The sequence below is a fragment of the Pteronotus mesoamericanus genome, unplaced genomic scaffold (assembly GCF_021234165.1).
Source record: "Pteronotus mesoamericanus isolate MK-2021 breed Mesoamerican mustached bat unplaced genomic scaffold, CSHL_Meso_final contig_169, whole genome shotgun sequence".
Lineage (NCBI taxonomy): Eukaryota > Metazoa > Chordata > Mammalia > Chiroptera > Mormoopidae > Pteronotus > Pteronotus mesoamericanus.
Window position 1 is genome coordinate 17,467,106 of NW_026555068.1, and position 17,491 is coordinate 17,484,596.

Genomic DNA, 17,491 nt, shown 5'->3' on the forward strand with positions numbered 1-17,491 from the left:
GGGGGTCAGAGATGAAAAGACCCAGGCATTGTAGGAACTTGAATTGAGCCTTAGCCAGGTGTGGAAGAGGGAGGACCCGCCCAGCTCTAACAGGACAGGTCCCCTCACCTGCACTGACAGATGCGCAGCTTGCTGGCACCGGGAGTCTCTTCTGTTTTCATTTGAGACAGAGGGATTATAGGACCCCACTGAGTCTGCTTTGAAATGAGGACACTAAGAGCAAGGACCCGCCCTGCGATTAGGTTTCCTTATTTAACTGCGCTGTTTAGTACAGTCAGGGATTCAGGGATTCTCTTTCTCTTTCTCTTTGCCAAGGGGAAAGTGGCAGTGAGTCTTCAGAGCCACAGTCATGAGACAAAGCCTCCCCTTCCCTTTCAAAACTGATAAATTGAAAGAGCTTACATGTCTCTGTTGATTAAGTACCGACATTCAGTGAGTGTGTTCCCAGCCTTCGGTTGGGTGAGTTACATTTTGCACTGTAGGAGAGAGCTCCTTGGGTATTTAGGGCAATGAATGGTCAGCTTGCTTAAAGGGTTGTTGAGAGAGAGAGGAAAAAAGCCTCTTAACTTAGAAGATGTGACAATGGTAAGAATTACAAATGACCATTCCAGGACGCAGGGATGTTCCGTCTCTCTTCGTTGTCCACTTACGCAAGCGGAGGACGGACATGCCTTACCAGTGCGCCCAGGCAGTCCCGACCTCAAGAACGTCCCTCCTTTCCTCCTGGTGAGGGGGCGAGGTCAGGCAACCCTTGCCCGCCTCCTGAACTCCCTCCCTCCATCGCTGTCTCACTCTGTCCTAGGAAGCCATAGCTCTGTTCTTCACCCCAACTCTTGAATTGGGAGCTCAGGATGGCCCAGTGTTAAGGTCTGCCCTGACATATGACCAATGGTTGAAGTATTTGTGTCCGAAGTTGGTAAAATGGCCTGTCTGCTGGTTCTGTGTAGGTTGGTTGGTGGAGGAGCAGGAGCACAAAGGGGCCCTCTGGCGCCTCCCGAGCAGAAGGCGCAGGTCGGGGTGTGGGCATTGAATGCAGGCCAGGACGGGGGAGCCACCCAAGAAGCACAGCTGCCCAGGGCGAAGAAGCCAGAGGGGTCCACAGTCTGGGGATGCCTGGTATGCCAGTTCCTGGGAGGCCAAGTGGAGGCTTTGAAAGAGTTTTGGAGTCAGGCCGACTTGGTTGTAAATCCTGGCTTCCTTTGATGCGGCTTGAGTGGCGTTTATTAGAAAAGTTATTTCACCTCTGTGAGTCAGCCTTCCCAACTTTGAAAATGACAATCAGGGGTCCTTGCTGAAGACTGGGGGCGGAGTGCCTGCTCCCCGGACCCCGGGCCCCGGTAGCAGGGAGAATGAGGGCAGCCCCTCGGCCACTGAGGCGGGAAGGAAAGGAGCCGGGCGGTTGCGGCCTAGACCCAGAGTAGCGAATTTTTGTTACATTGCTCATTTATAATTTTGTCATATTGTTTTGGGTGTGCTGGCGTTAGGGAAGCTTTCCATGGCTAGCTAATACCGAAGCCTAACCATCCCGTAACGAATGGCTTGCGTAACCTTTTGGACCATAACCTGTAGTAAGGAACTTCCTGTATCTCTGTTTCTATCATCGGACTTCCTGCGGTTCATTTTTGTCTTTGGAGTCCATTGTGTCATTCTTCAGGAAAAGGCCTGTGCTAGTTCCTCGACCATTTGCCACGGTTGTTTGGTCATTTCCGGCACGTAGTTCAGGTCAGTATCGTTGGCTAAATACAAATTCTGCGGTGAAGGTGGAGGGAATGCATCAAACCACCTGGGAAACACTGCTTCTCCCCGGGTTACACAGCCTCTCCCGTTTTCATCTTTAGATTCTGATGCCCATCAGGCCCTATCGGAGCCTGGCCAATCACGGCGGGGTGCGTGGGGGGGCGGGGGCAGGCGTGGAGCAAAAAGGAGCTCAGGGAGGAACAGGAATAGAAAATGCACTTTAAAAAATTCACTGGTTCATTGTTTTCTCGTCATATTTATTTGCCCACATTGTAATTCCTCTGCACTTTTCTGCTTACTCACACTCAAAAGGTCTTCCAGCAATTTATTCCCATCAACTTGACATTTCACTCTCCAGAAAACTGTAGCACCGCTGAAAGCTGGAAATGCACGGTGCACTTCTTTCTGCAGACGGCGTAAATGCACTAAGGTCTAGCACAAGGTCAGCTTCTTAGCAGCTTAGTGAGCAAGAGGCTGAGTGATGAGGTTTGATCTTGGAGAGCTAAGTAGGGCCCAGGCTGCGTTCAGCCACCGAGGCTTAAGTAAGGAGATGGCACTTTCTTGTCTATTCAGTACCAAGCCATGGAAGGGTTTTTAGTCAGATGACATCAAATTACATGTTAAAAGAGATCGTGGTTTCTTATTGCAAAATGAGTTTTTCAGAAACCGCGTGGGGATCCAGTGAGGAATGTAGATGGCCTGGCACGGTGTTCATGGTTAGGACCGTTAGGATCGTGAGATGTGGCTTTTGTGGTAACTGAGGGGCCCCCCAGTTGGAAACCGTGTGTTTGCAGTCCAGGCTCTGCGCTATGAAGCTGTCCACGTAAGAAACGCCCAAACCTGTAGAAAATTTTTATGAGTTTATTTGAGCCATACTGATGACAATAGCCAGGAAGCGAAATCTTATTGAATTGAGAAAATGCTCTGGCAGTTTTACCATGTATTTTATACATCAGAATCAAAGGGGAAGACATAAGAGGGTTACATGAAATCCATTAGTGATAAATTAGGGAGGCAGGAGGAAACGAAACAGGGGAATCTAGGAGACTGGGTAAAAAGTAAAACGGATACACCTACTTGTATGTTGGTGGGTACTGGATAGGGAATGATTAACATTAGCAGCACATAGAGATGGTGTTTGGGGAACGTGGTGACACCGAGGGATTCTGCGGCCTTGTGCGCTGCCGCACGGGTGTGCCCAGAGGGGTCTGGAAACAGGCAGATTGCCTGTCATCCCAAAGGTGGGTTGTCCACGTGCAGAAAGACCACAGACAGGCTCGGTCAGGGTGAAGACTGACCTGTGTCAGGAAGATTACGGCCTAGGACATGACTACCTGCCTGACTCGCATCTAGTGAGCAAGTTTTTAATTTCAGAACAGCCTAGGTGGTTGCTTTAGGTCTCTGAGTTTGTAAGCCCGCCACACAGGTCTCCCCCGAGTTTGTCAGGTTTAGTATATGGCCCCTTTTTCTCCCACAAAGCCTTCATCCTCACTCTTCATTTCTCCTCTGAGGCAACTTATCTGTCCTTGACAAAGTGTCTACAAACCCACCGATAAATGTATTGGTAGGATGACTTTTGCCCTAGGTTTTTATGTCAGTTTTTTTCTTTTTTTGGAATACATCACCATGGGACTGAAGATTATTTGAGAGCCAGAGGAACCTTTAAGATAAAGTGCAAATTTTGTTTAAAAATAAAATTGAAGCACAGATCAGCTGAATATCATGATCAAGGTCACACATGCGGGAAGGTTGGACCGGAGTCCTTGTCTCCTGCCACCCGGTTGAATGCAAGAGCAGAGGACCCAAGCAGGGCCCTGTGAGGTTGCCTAAGAAGCAAGAGAGCCCGCAGCTGCTGAAGCATCACGCGCAGGAGGAGGCCTGTGTGAGGTACCATTAGCCAGGAAGGCAGGGCTGCAAGTGTCAATAAAATGATAGTGGCAAGTAGGGATTACAAAGGAAAACACAGTGTGATAAAGGCTTAAAAATGTAAGTAGATCTGTTGTGAAGGAAATAAAGTCAGAAGTAGTTGTTAGGAAGAAAAGGATACGGTTAGAATTGAACTGGAAATAGCAATTCGAATAATATATTTTTCATAAGTCAATCATTAACATGGTCTGGCAGCAATGTCCCCAGTATCCGTGGGACTGATTCCCAGCACACGCTCTTGCTGCCCAAATTTCTATCTTAACACGTTAGAAATGAACCAGAGCTTCTTGGGAAGTCGCCGGAAGGACAAAGGAGCGTGCTTCCCGGGGTCCCCACTGCCGGTTCTGCCTGAGAAGTCACTGGCTCTGTGACAGGGTGTTTCAAAAAGAGCTCCCTCGTGGTGTCAGAGTAAGCTGAGGACTGAGAGTGCGGGGTCACGCGGGCACAGGGGCGCGACACCGGTGACAGCGGTGGTGTGCTTGGGAGGAAGGGCCAGGAGTCGGCTGAGAAAGTAGCAGCCAGAGGCGTGAGGTCAGAGGCGAGATTTCGTCGGGAAAGGAGGAGGTCGAGCCTCCTTGTACGGTAACTATTATTTTCTTCATCTTCTGAACCTGAGCTGCCACTGTGATTCATTAGAAATGTTTATTTTCTATTTTTCAGTTCCAGTTGGCATTCAGTAGTGTTTTGCATTAGTCAGGTGTCCAGCATAGTGGCTGAACAATCACATGCTTTACAAGCTGTTTCCCGCACTATTCCCAGTACCCACCTGGCATCGCACAGTGTCATTGCGGTATGGGTGGGACAAGCGGAGGTTTCCAGTTGTTTGGATGGAAAATAATACAATAAATACTAATAACATAAGAATATCAACTCTGTGTTTTGTGTACTCACAACTGTAAACCTCCTTGTGCCCTGCGCTGGATTATTGACCGTATTCCCTATGCTGGACTCTACATCGCACGACTGCTTTGTAACCACCAATTTGTCCTTCTTAATCCCACAATTGAAAATGTTTTAAGAACTATGTTTTTTTAAAAGATTTTATTTATTTTATGTTTTAGAGAGGGGGAAGAGCGGGAAAGAAACATCAATGTGTGGTTTCCTCTCAAGCGCCCCCTACTGGGGACCCAGCCTGTGCTCTGAGTGGGAATTGAACCCGCGACCCCTCGGTTCACAGATCAGCTCTCAATCCACTGAGCCACACCAGCCAGGGCAAGAACTGTGTTTTTTAAAGTTACTTTTAACTTCTAACTAAAATGATGTCTCATACAATTGAAGCTCTTCAAGCACAGGGACATAGCCTAATGGTCATTACATCTTCAACAGTGTAACAGTGTAGTATAGTCAGTGGATGTTTTTCAATAAATGAGTTAAAGATAATCAGAAAAAAATAGAATTCGGCTACAAAGTTATCCTTAAGATTCACTGATTAGAACCACATTTTTGTTTTTTGGTACTCTTTCTTTGTTTTCAGAATGCATATGTGGAGGTAAGATTTATCTGTGTCAGGCTGACTTTGGAAATAGCATAGTAATTTTCGGTTTATATAGAGGAGTTGCCGCATATATGCAATATAGGTGCATTATTCTCTAAAAGAGAGAGTTTGAATTGAAAGTAAGAAAAAGAAAATTCCAATTAAGAAAAGAGATAAAAAGAACACAGCCATATACATTTGCTGTGAAAGTACCAAATTGTTCTGGCGATGATTATGTAACTGTTCTTTGCTAATTTAAGGGGGAAAGTACATATTTTAATCTACTATGAAGACATATTTTAGTATCTGAAGTTTTGGATTTTGAATGTACTGATGACTAAAAATTGAACTAGATTTAAGTAACCAACAGATAAGTAGTTGGGCTGCTACTTATCAATGGATGCATTTTTGTGCAATAAATTCACTGCATAATCACCAAAGCTAAATTTTAAAAAATTATTTGGTCAAAATATGGGACTAGAATAATTTTTTAGATGATCTCTGCTTTCAATCAGGAATGAATTTTAATGAGTCTACATTAAATCAGCTCTAATATTTTTATCTAGCATCTTTAGCAATCAGTGGATGTATAAATAAACTTAATTTGGGTAGGATTATTTGTAGTCAGGTTTGGAGAGTATGCCAATGGATTTTATTATTGTTTTCCCTCTAACAGATATGTAAGACATACTGTTGTTGATTTTCTAGATAGAATTCCAATTCATTAATTGATAATAAATATTAAATGTGTCTTGAGAACTGATACAAAAATATATAAATACATATCTTCTCCGATTTCTAAAATAAAACAGTTATAGATTTAGGGTATGGTGATTAAATATTTGTGTCCACTTGGCCAGGCTGTGGTGGCCAGTTATTTCATTAAACACCAGCCAACTATTAGTTGTAACAGGAAGTTATTTTTTGGTGTAATTAACATTTAAGTCAATAGATTTTTGAGTTAAACAGGTTACCTTCCAGAATGAGGGTGGCCCTCATCTAATCCGTCGAAGGCCTTCCGAGAAAAGACTGAGGTCCCCTGAAGAAAATTCTGCTTCTAGGCTGCCTGCAGACCCAGGACCTCAGTGTTAGCTGTCCCCTGGGCCTGCCTAACCCTGCCATTGTAGTGCAAAAATAGCCACATAAATAAATGGGTGTGTCAGCGTGCCAGTACAATTTTATTTACAGAAACAGATGGCTGGCTGTATTTGGACCAAGGTTTGTAATTTACTAATCCCTGGTTTAAATGGTTGCTTGATATTGCATGCAAAAGAGATGGGAGAAAGTACATTTTAAAGGATGTTTTGTTCAAGCCAAGCTGCATCAGGAAACAGCTTGTCATCCTTTTGAAGTTTAGTGGTTATTAATAATTAGTAATAATTAGAAGTTATTACTAATCTCACTCTTCAGCTTTGGTTTTACCTGTTTTATTTTTATGCAAGGATTTCTTAAAGATCAACACAACAATAAAAATATAACTCTTAATCATTCTATGCCAACTCAGCCTTTCCTCTGGTGTCCTACTCTGTTTTTTAGAGAAATGATTAATGAGGGAGGAGGAGGTTAGGCAGAAAGTGGAGCCAGAAAACAACTGGCAGCCAAATGGCCAGACTTGCTATATCTATGATGGCTCCAGATTCCAAATGTAACCCTTCGAGGACTTCATTTGCTCTTGGCAAACAGGAGCACCCTCCATGGTAACTCTGGTAATAGTTTGCCATTCCCACTTTCTCTCTTTTTATTACACTCTCAGTGCCAAGAAAATGCTGCAGTTCCTTAGGATCTTAACCAGTCGAAGTCCTTGTTTCCTCGCTGCACTGTAACTACTCAGGGCACTGTTTTGAGTTCTGAAAATACACTGGAAAGTTAGGAATCTTTAAATTTTACAATGTTATAATTGCAGGCCATGGACCAGAAAGAAGTTAGGCTAATCCAAGATAAAATTAGACAAAAAGTTTTTTTGAAATGAAAATTAAAATAGTGACCCACAGTGTTAGGATTGTATGTATTCAGATGATCATCAGATGTATGAATAGGAACTATTTCAGATAATAATGCTGGACTCTTATCCCCAAGAGTAAATTACAGCCTTTTTTTTAAACAGTCATTTAAGAACAAAACATTTGCATTTGAAAATAACATTGTATTTGATGTATTTTTACAATAAGAAAGGAAATGTTGAAGTTGACAGTTCTGCTAAAAATTACAAGGCGAATCCTTGAATGCTACTGTTTGAGACCGTTGATGTCCTCAGTATCACAAAAGTAGAAACCATGTATCTGTTAGTGAAATAGGTCAGTTTGAAACATTTGACACTGTTACTTAATCAATGATAAGCCATAAGATTTTGCTAGTATATAGTAAATCATTTGAAAATAGTTATATAAACCTTACTTGCAACATATATAACAGAAATGGGATTACCATCCAGAATATATAAAAGGTTCTCAGTAAGAGACACAAACTAATCGGAAAGTGATAATTCACTCAGAAGAGATAGGAAGAATCAATCATTGTATGTTATTTATTTATTTTAAAGGTTTTATTTACTTTTAAAAGGTTTTATTTATTTTTAGAGAGAGGGGAAGGGAGGGAGAAAGAAAAGGAGAGAAATATCAATGTGTGGTTGCTTCTCGCACGCTCCCTACTAGGGACCTGGCCTGCAACCCAGGCATGTGCCCTAGACTAGGAATCAAACTGGCGACCTTTCGGTTTGCAGGCCAGCACTCAGTCCACTGAGCCACACCAGCCAGGGCACTCGTTATATTTTAAAAATAATGCTAACCTTCACCAGTAATCAGGGAAATCAATACTAAAGCAGTGATTTTTATTTTAACTTAAGATATTGACAAAAGTTAAAGATTTATTTTATGCTTATAAGAACTTAGGCTCAGTATCTCTCTGGGAGTGTAATTGATGCAGCCTCTTTGAATTTCACATTTTACTCTGTAATTGTTATTGGAATTATTTACTATAAACATGCATCCATGTCTGTGCGTATAACTTGTTTAATGGAACAAAATAGAGGACCTGTGGATTTTGAAGAACATTTCAAGAAAAACAAGCTGTGGAGGGGAGAAACAGCTTTGAAAACGATGTCTTGGCATGCATGCTGGCCAGTGTAGTAGTGGTCCAGGTCAAAAGATGAACAGATCATGCTAACTGTACTTTTTCTTTTGTGTTACTTTTTTCAATTTTGACAGCTCGAATCATGAGTTAGTAAGTACATTTTCTTTAAAACCCCAGCGCCTCTGGAATGGTTTTTAAGAATCATTGGTACATAAGTGTGCAGATGGAGTGAAATTGTTTTTCCAGTTCTTTAGATTAGCTCCACGGAAGGACTGGAAATTTTGATCCAAAGAAGAGCTGTAGTCAATTCAGTGCACGTTTGAAGACCTGGAAGTCATTGCCTAGAGAGGACTGCGTAAAGGGAGGGGAGGGTCAGCTGTAACAGACACGCTTGCCTAGGGCCCTCCCACTGGCCCAGCTCTGCCACTTCTGGGATCCCCTGTGAAAGTGAACTCTGACCTCCGCCCTCTGACTTACAAGCAAATGTGCAGAACAGGCCCTTTCCATGTCAAAGATCATCTGCGTTTGCCAGTCCCATTCTGGGGATCAGAAATATTAAAGGAAATTGAGAGTGAAGGAGCCACATCAAGGTTGGTAAGAAATCTGGAAGTCACGTAGTATTTCAGCTAAAGAGAACATGTTTAAGAGTTCACAACTTTTATTATGTGAAGGTCTGTCATTTAGATTTTCTGTTTATCTCTACAGGCTGGACACATGGAAACCATAGGTAGAAGCCACACACAGCTAATTTCAGCTCACAATAGTCTTGTGATCATTCTTAGAGCAATCTAATATTGGAGTGGGCTGCTCTCCAAAACTGTGGGCTCCTGCTGGCTCTAGAAATGCCTAAACTAATATTCAGTAGCTCTCTTGGAAAGGAGGTCGGTTGGATCGGGTGATCTTAAAAATCTCTCACGGCATTACGCTCTGATTCCAGTGCTTCTTAAGGCCATGGAATTATATGTTCCCGGACTAAGGCCGGGAACACTGTTCCCCCTTTCAAAAGCCCAATAAGAACAATACATAAATAAGGAACGTCAAACTTCTTTTGTCACAATGGATATAGACCAGAACTTCCAAAAGACTTTAGCACAAATGGAACAAGACCAAATGAGAAATACAGCGAGTAGACAGCACAGATGCTAAGAAAACCGCCTGTGCTACTAAATCCAGTTTCTTGTCCCCGTGTGGTTTCGCTCGTGGCCCCTGTGCTAATCTGCCTGCCACCTTGGGGTGTTCACAGCAGCTCTGGGGGGTGGCCGTTTCTCGGGTACATTGCCCGGGCCCCTTGTTATATGTAGGGAGCCATTCGTCACTGGGCGCAAGGATTTGTGCCTATAGAAATTGGAAAACGAGTGTGTGGCATGGACACAACATTTTTTCTTTTCAGAGCGCTAACTAGGTGATTGCCATCTTGTAAACAACAGTAAATGTCTCTGGAGTTGGAATGGCTGGAGAACAGCACTTTTATCTCAATTCTTAGCTGGAAGGGAGAGCGAGAAACCAGCCATTACTGTAGGAGTGAGACCCAAGGGGCCGGCTTGGCAGGTTTTGCTGAAAGGCCCGTAGAGGCACGGCCGGCGGAGTGTGTCTCCCCTCCCTGCCCCTCTCCCGCGGTGCTCGCCACTCCTCTGAGTAAAGCTGGACAAATATTTGAAGAATGTTGGGTTGAAGGGAGGTTCCAATTATTAACCTGTGGAGCCCTATGTCTGTGTTAGGCCCTGTGTTTGCCACATGCATCCTCTAACCTACTTCCTGTCTCTTTTTTTTCTCTATTTCTATAGTGTCCATGGAAAACATTGGAGAACAAGGTAAAATATATTATATTATTGTTTTAGATATAAAATCTTAAAAATAGTTTGGAAAAAACCCCAAATAGAATGCACTTAGATCTGGTTGGGTTAACTAAACTATTCTTTAAGAAAGTGCAGACAAGCAGAGAAATTCTGCTTCTTTTAGTTCCCAGACCGAGTCCTGTACGGCACTTGGCAAAGTCCTCTGCCCTGAAATGGCTGTGATTGTGCCAAAGGCTCTCGTGGCTTCAAGATACAGGAATACCAGTAATTTCCTGTTTCAGCTCAGAGTACCACCTGTGCCTGTGTCACCTACAGAACTCAGAAAATATCACCGGCTCTAGATATCTCACGCTGATTTGAGTACCTTCATGGATACTTTAATCCTTTAATTGTTCTATAAATATGAATATCATCCTTTTAAAAAGTTAAAGTTGCTGCTAATGTTTTAAGATAGCAAATATGCTGTATTTTAAATTACTGCATTTTATTCAACTGTATCTTACAGAATTATTATATATTAACGTATATCCCAGAATTAATCATCATCACAGTATACAAATTAATATTTTATATTCACACAGTACTTCAAGAATAAAACACCACACAGAATGTGTTGATATATATTACCTGAAAAAAGTATCAGAACGTTTTTCTAAACAGTTGTCTCATGTGATAAATCAGACACTTGAACTTCCACTGGAAGCAATCTGTCTTCATCCAGATGGTTCTCTGTTTAAACTCGTTGTCATTGAAACAGTGACGACCACCAGATCTGACGAGAGCTAAACAAGTAAGCAAGCAGCATCTCAGATAGGAACTGCTTCTGCTGTTCTCTGCCCATGAAGCAGAGTTCTTACTTAAAGCCTGGACATTTTGACATTTGGTTAATGTTGTGCTTGTTAGTTAGGGGTGCAGGCACACCTGTCCACTTTCACAGCTTAGGAAAGGTTCCCGTGAGCCGTTTTGCCAGTAGATGGGCCTGCCCACAGGTGGGAGGGCTCTAATCAGAGTCATAGATCTAATTATGTATTATTAGGGATTTTTAAACATATCTTGGCTTTAGGTATAATCATTCATTCATTGAGTTGTACCTAGTCCAGTCTGATATAAATGAACTTATTTGCAATAATAAAAATTAACTTAAAAATTTCAAAATAGAATGCATTTATTATAATTGGTAATGTTGGCATCTTAGAAAGAGCAGATCGTTTGTGAATACCAGTTTGCATATTACAGTGACAATTGTGTTTCCCTCACTTCAGTTGTGTGCCTGGTTGCTTATCATCTACTTTTTGCAATGTTTGTCTGGTCGTATTGGAAAACCATCTTTACGTTACCAATGAACCCTTCAAAAGAAGTAAGTTGAAATATTAGTAAAGTCATCCTAAGTTAGAAATCAATAATACTAAAGTCTAGAGAATGAATTTTATGTCTTTTTTTATTAATGTTGTAAACTTATTGAGTGTAATAATTTTTAATATTAATGTCGATTAGTAAATACTTGAGTTTTCACTTGGTAAATATTTTTGCGCTGGATGAGTATTATATTTCCAATTTTAAATCTGCTGTGTGTTGTATTGCTACTTTAGAGTTAGACATCAAGATGGATGGATGGATGAATAGATAGATAGAGCTGAAGGTAGACATGCTTCTATTATAATTGTCATATTAATGGTATGTTAGTTGTCTATTAGTCACCAAACAACAACAACACACTATAGTATAGCATAGTAATTATTGTACTAATCTCTGCATTCAAAGTCTCTAGCTAGGCCAGAAGACCAGGCTTCTTCTATTTTTGTGCTCTGTAAGTGTAGCCTCCATTCCCAAGGTGAACCTTTTGGCCTGAGATGGCTGCTATTGTTCTAGCCATCATGTCTACATTCCAGCCAACAGGACAGAGAAAGTAGGAAAGAGTAAAAGTAAATATCTTTCTCTTTAAGGACACTTTTTAGAAGTTGCTATTGCCATTTCCACTTATATTTAGAGCTTAGTTATATGGCCATAACCTATTTGCACAGAAGGCTGGGAGTGTAATCATTCTTGATGGCCATATGAACCACGCTAGAAGCAGGAAAGAGTGGATATTAAGGATCAGCTGGCTGTCTCAGCCACAGAAGCTTTTAAGTAAAGTGATATGATCAGATATGCATTTTGGAAAGATCATTGCGGCTATTTGTTCTTGGGTCTTTAATCCTGGTTAAATCTTGCAGCAAAGGACTGTGTCTTTCTCATTTTCATATCCTTGTCCCTTAGGTCAGTACATGTTTGTTGAATAGAAAAAAGCTTTGTTCCGGTAACAGTTGTGTAGTATTATTAGGCTAGCCTTAAAACAAAAGTCTGGGTATCACTGGAAATTGTTTCCTGAAGTGACCTGTTTGAGATGTTGCTGTGGTCATAAAGGCCAATAAATGTGCTGTATGGCCTGGAGCAGGACATGGAAAACAGAACCACAGCACTTGCATAGAAGTAACGGTATGCTTGGCCAAGGAGGTGTTAAATGCAACCTTTTTCTCCCTACTGTCCATTTATTTTTCTTTTCATACCTCTCTCCCCGCGCCCCCCCCCCCCGCTGTCATATTGACCTCTTTTCTGTCGCCACTCATTGGCCTTCCTTGTGGGTTTGAAGGAAATGGCTGGCTCCTGTCGCCGGTGCCATCACGCACTGTGCTGATGATTATGGCCTCTTGTGTTGAAAATTTCCAAATGTATTTCTACTTCTGACCTCTCCCATCAATTTCAGACTTATATCTCCCTGCCGGAGCTTCTTGATCACCCCACTGACACCTCAAATGTAACACGTCAGAAACTGAGTTCACCACCCTCCGTTTCCCCAAACTGTGACTCACCCGTTTCTTACACCAGTTAATGCCGCTGACATCCACCTCGCCATTCAAGCCAGACCCTTGGCCGCCATGCCGGGTGGAGTCTCCCCGCTTCTTCCCCCCTCTGCCAGCCTCCAAATTCTGCAGTTTTCACTCCATAATATTTCCTTTTTAGTTCCAACTTCCTCCTTCCTAATCATTGACTTAAGTCATTTTTAATTGTTTATTTTTTTACTTTTGAAAAAATTTCTTTTTAATTTATTGAATTGAGGGGGGGGGGAGAGAGAAAGAGAAAGAGAAATATCAACTTGTTGTTCCACCCATCCATGCCTTCATTGGTTGACTCTTCTATGTGCCCTGACCAGGGATCAAACCCACAACTTTGGTGCATCAGGACAATGCTCTAGCCAACCCAGTTAGCCAGTTTAGGGTCTCAGTCATCTCTTTTGTCTGAGATTTTGCAGTCTCTTCTTGTATGGTGCCGCTGTTTTCAGTCTTGCCTGCGTTGCCTTCTGGGAACCGTGCAAGTATTCATCCTCCCTCTCAAAGCGGGAGTGATTCATCTAAAAACAACGGTGATGCCGTCACTCTGCTGCTATGTCTGCTCAGTGACTCCACGCATCCCACGGGGTAAAGGCCCGGCTCCTTATTCTGACAACAGTGACTCTCGTAGTTCTTAATTACATGTCATTTCCTGTGTATATCTTGCCATTCTTTTCTTTTCTAGAATATTCTTATCTCCTTTCTCATTCAGATAATTCTATTTTTATTTGTAGTGGTTCCTCCTTATCTCCTAAGCCTCTAAAGCATTGGATTATCCCAGAGCTCAGTCTCTGGACCTCTTTTTTACTTATCTATTTACGTCACAGCTTTATATGTCATCTCATTCATCACTATAGCTTTCAAATTGTTATCAGTACCCTGGTCTTCTCTTCTAAACTCCAGACTCGTTTACTGCTACCTATTTGGCATCTAATAGGAATTTCAAATTCAACACACCTGAAAACATTAACTTCTGATTCCCCATCCACTCCCCTAACCCCCCGATTTCTAAAGTTTTCCTATCGCAGTAATGGCAGCTCCATTCGTCCAGTTGTTCCGAAAACACTGGAGTCATCCTTGGCCACTGTGCTTCCCTCAGACCCGTAGCCAGGCCCTCGGCACATTCTGTAACCAGCCCGGCAGGGGCCCTCAGCCCGGGCTCCTGCGCCTCCCGGCCCCCACTGCTTCCTCTGGCCCACGCCCCCACCCTCCTTCTCCTGTGTGTTGCAGTCCGGCCCACAGGTTTCCTTGCTTTTGGGCTTGCTCTCTTCTGCATATTTTCAACACAGTAGCCAGTGCCATTGTTTCAAAAGCAAGACAGACCATATTCTATTCCTCTTCTTCTCAGGACCTCCCTGTGATACGGGAGCCCGACGGAGTAAAACCTCGTTTCCCACCGTAGCCTGACGGGCCCGGGCCCAGGATGCACCTCTGCCCACGGTTCTCCTGTGGGCCGCATCTGTCCCGCCGGCCTCCTGGCTGTTCCATCAGCGTGTTGCGCAGGCTCCACAAAGCCTGCTATTTCTCGTTGGCCTGGAACACGCTTCTCCTGTTTGACCAGCCCCCTCCCTTTCTTCCTGTCTCTATGCCTCTGTTCAAGTGGTGCCTCGTCTTACAGGTTTTCCAAGACCACACTGGGTGAGATAGCCAAACCCTCCCCTCCCCGGTATTCTCTGTAAACCAGACCCTACTCTATTTTTCTCCATAGCATATCATTCTATAACATGTTTCATATTCCTTTTTATAACTTCCCTAAAATGTAAGCCCTGAAATAGAATGCACTTTATCTGTTTTGTTCACTAATCCATTGCCAGTATTAAAGCAGTATCTCACCCATGAAAGGTAATCAATAAATACTTGTTAAATAATTCAAAGTAGAGAAGAAGTTACGTGTACAGATGCAAGTTTGTATTTATAGCTTAGGCAGGAAGTCAAGATGATTTCTGATTTCTCCCTCAAATTACGTGTGTGGTGATTGGCTGAGAATGGTGAGGGAGCTGACTGAGGTTTGGAGGAACAGAGAAAGTTTGAAGTAAGTGGTCAGATAAAGTGGAAAAATGAAAGGGTACAAAACGCAGGAGAACAACAGGAAGTGTGGCTGGAGCAGCTGAGATGGAGGCCAGGGAAGCTGCTGCTGTCCCGGGCTTCGTTCGATGGTTTTTCCACAAAACACATATTCACCTTATTTGAGTCCTAGAACGGTGTGAGACAGATATTATTTATTACCGTTTTGCAGATGTAGCAATAGGCTCTGAACCTTAGCTGACTGTCCTAAGACATCGCATGCTAGCGTCTGGCACGTCGCGTGCCAACATTTACACCGCAGCCCTGCTAACCAGGAAGGCTGCACTCTGGTCACGGCACCGCAGACTGCAGGCCGGTACTGAGCGTGCTCAGGACGTCAGGTGCAGCGTAGGGGAAAGGACAAGACTTCTATATGGAGGCTATTCTTGTAATGCTTCTTTTCAAAATTTCACATCTAAGGTACATAACATGTTCACTAATAGCATGTCCATACATACATACATATGCATATGCATATACTGGCAGCGTGGTCTCAAATTATTTTTAACTGATAAGAATACATGTGTAAAAGGTTTTTGGAGACCCCTGTTGTGAAAGCAAGAGCCCTTGCTTGCTGGTTAAGAAGCTTAAGTTATCCCATTAATAACGTGCAAGATCTTGAGCTAATTTTCTTAATTGATTAGAGCCAGAAACTTCTCACTTGTAAACTGAGGGTCCTGGACTTAAGTTGACAATACCGTGCTCTCATGCACTAAACATCTTCGAGAAATGGGCCTAAAAAAGTAAAAGAAGTAATACAGGAAAATAATATTTATATTTTTCACATTATTGAGAAAATGTAAGAGATCTGGAACACATGAATTAAAATATACTTTTTTCATAGCCAGTTGTTAAATTGATTTTTCAATTTGTAAGATTTTTTCCCAATATAAAAGTAATATAACCATCCAAAATTACATTTAGAAAATGAAGACTAGTCAAAAGACAAAAGAAAAAAAATCCCACCACACTAATTCATTTTATATTCTGAATTTCTTTCCAGTTATTTTTTTTTCATGTAATAGCCCATCATTGGCTTATTTTCACTTTTAATAATAGCAAAATATTCTCACTGCAACATAAACATTTCCTCAGTCACATCGCAACTTGGATTTTCAGACTCAACCCAACTTTTCATATATAGATAATACTGTTAACATTTTTGTACACAGAGCAGTATCCATTTAGGGATTATTTTCTTAGTATAAGTTCTCATAGGCAGAATCACTAGATCAAGAAAATTTAAGTCACTTGCCAAATTGCTTCCCAAAAGGATTTACATATTATGCTTTTAGATTTATCGGACCCTTGGCATTGCATGTTATTAAAAAATCTGTTGCCAACTTCATAGACCCCCCCAAGAAAAGTTCTGTTTTAATTTGTTCATTTTGGTACTTGTGAGGCATTTATATGTTTGTTTTTGTTCTAACTTTAAAACAACTAGCAAAAAGGAAATAGAGTTCTGTGAGTTTTCTATTTGTTATTAGATTCTGTTTTTTTTATTAATTGGTATGTCCTTTTAAAGTTATACTTTTTTAATCTAAAAACTATATTTGAGCCCAGATCTTGGTTTCTAATACCATTCTTCAGTAAAAGGAACAAAGGTTCCTTGGAGAAATAGCTGATTCTAGAACTAGAATAGAAAGTATTGAAGGTGAGTCATCCTATGATCCCAGAAAGTAAGAAAGTTCAAACAGACTTTTAAAGCTGTTTTTTGTGATTATCATATTGGAGCCCAAATAAACTTACATCTTTCCTCAAATACTTATTTTTTAATTGGTTGGGCCAAATTGGAAGTATAAGAAGTAAAAGTAGTGATTAGTTCATTTTGAGTGCTGGAAGAGAATTCATGTATTAATTATCCCTATGTTAAAACTCAGATGAGAAAACACGCATGATAGATTTGTTTCTATTTTTGTTCTAATGATATCCAATTAAAAATTCATCTATTGAGCCAAATTTGTTTATTTTGCCATTTTACCTCTTAAGATAACTAATATTTGGATAGAACTCTATAGTTTATAAAGCACTTTTACACTCTCTGTTCCTCTTGAGTTTCACAAACATCTGAGGAAGTGGGTATTATTATTATTCTATTTTCTAGATGCATAAACTAATAACCTGAGAAGCTAACAGACTTGCCCAGATTTCAAGCTTTATTATCTCTCTAAATTTATATACTACATACCACTAATATTTTATAAATGTCTTTTTCTGGGTTAGATCGATATATTACTGTTCCTTTGAAAATATTGATCAAAACTTAAATCTATTCCACAGTTCCATCTCTCTTATGCAGAGAAAGAGTTGCTGGAGAGAGAGCCAAGGGGAGAAGCCCATCAGGAAGTTCTTAGGCGAGCGGCCAAAGATCTTCCCATCTGCACCAGGACCATGTCTGGAGGTAGACATCGGTTACCAGTGCTTTGCACGGTAGCTCCTGAGAGAGCATATTTATATACTTGAAACTGTCAAACACTCATTGGAAACACTGTGCTGTATCTCTGATAGCTGTTAAATCTGTACTGCACAGTTGCATAAAACACAATGGAAGCATGAAT

At 41.6% G+C, this 17,491-nt stretch overlaps 1 protein-coding gene across 1 annotated transcript in view; it reads left to right on the forward strand.

Moving 5' to 3' along the window:
• ZDHHC2 (zinc finger DHHC-type palmitoyltransferase 2) overlaps positions 1 to 17,491 on the forward strand; it is a 51,735-nt gene that overhangs the window by 12,341 nt on the left and 21,903 nt on the right. Inside the window, exons 2-4 of the mRNA XM_054566103.1 lie at positions 9,991 to 10,017; positions 11,265 to 11,359; positions 17,214 to 17,334. Coding sequence (XP_054422078.1) covers positions 9,991 to 10,017; positions 11,265 to 11,359; positions 17,214 to 17,334 — 243 coding nt within the window. The remainder of the gene's footprint in view (positions 1 to 9,990; positions 10,018 to 11,264; positions 11,360 to 17,213; positions 17,335 to 17,491) is intronic.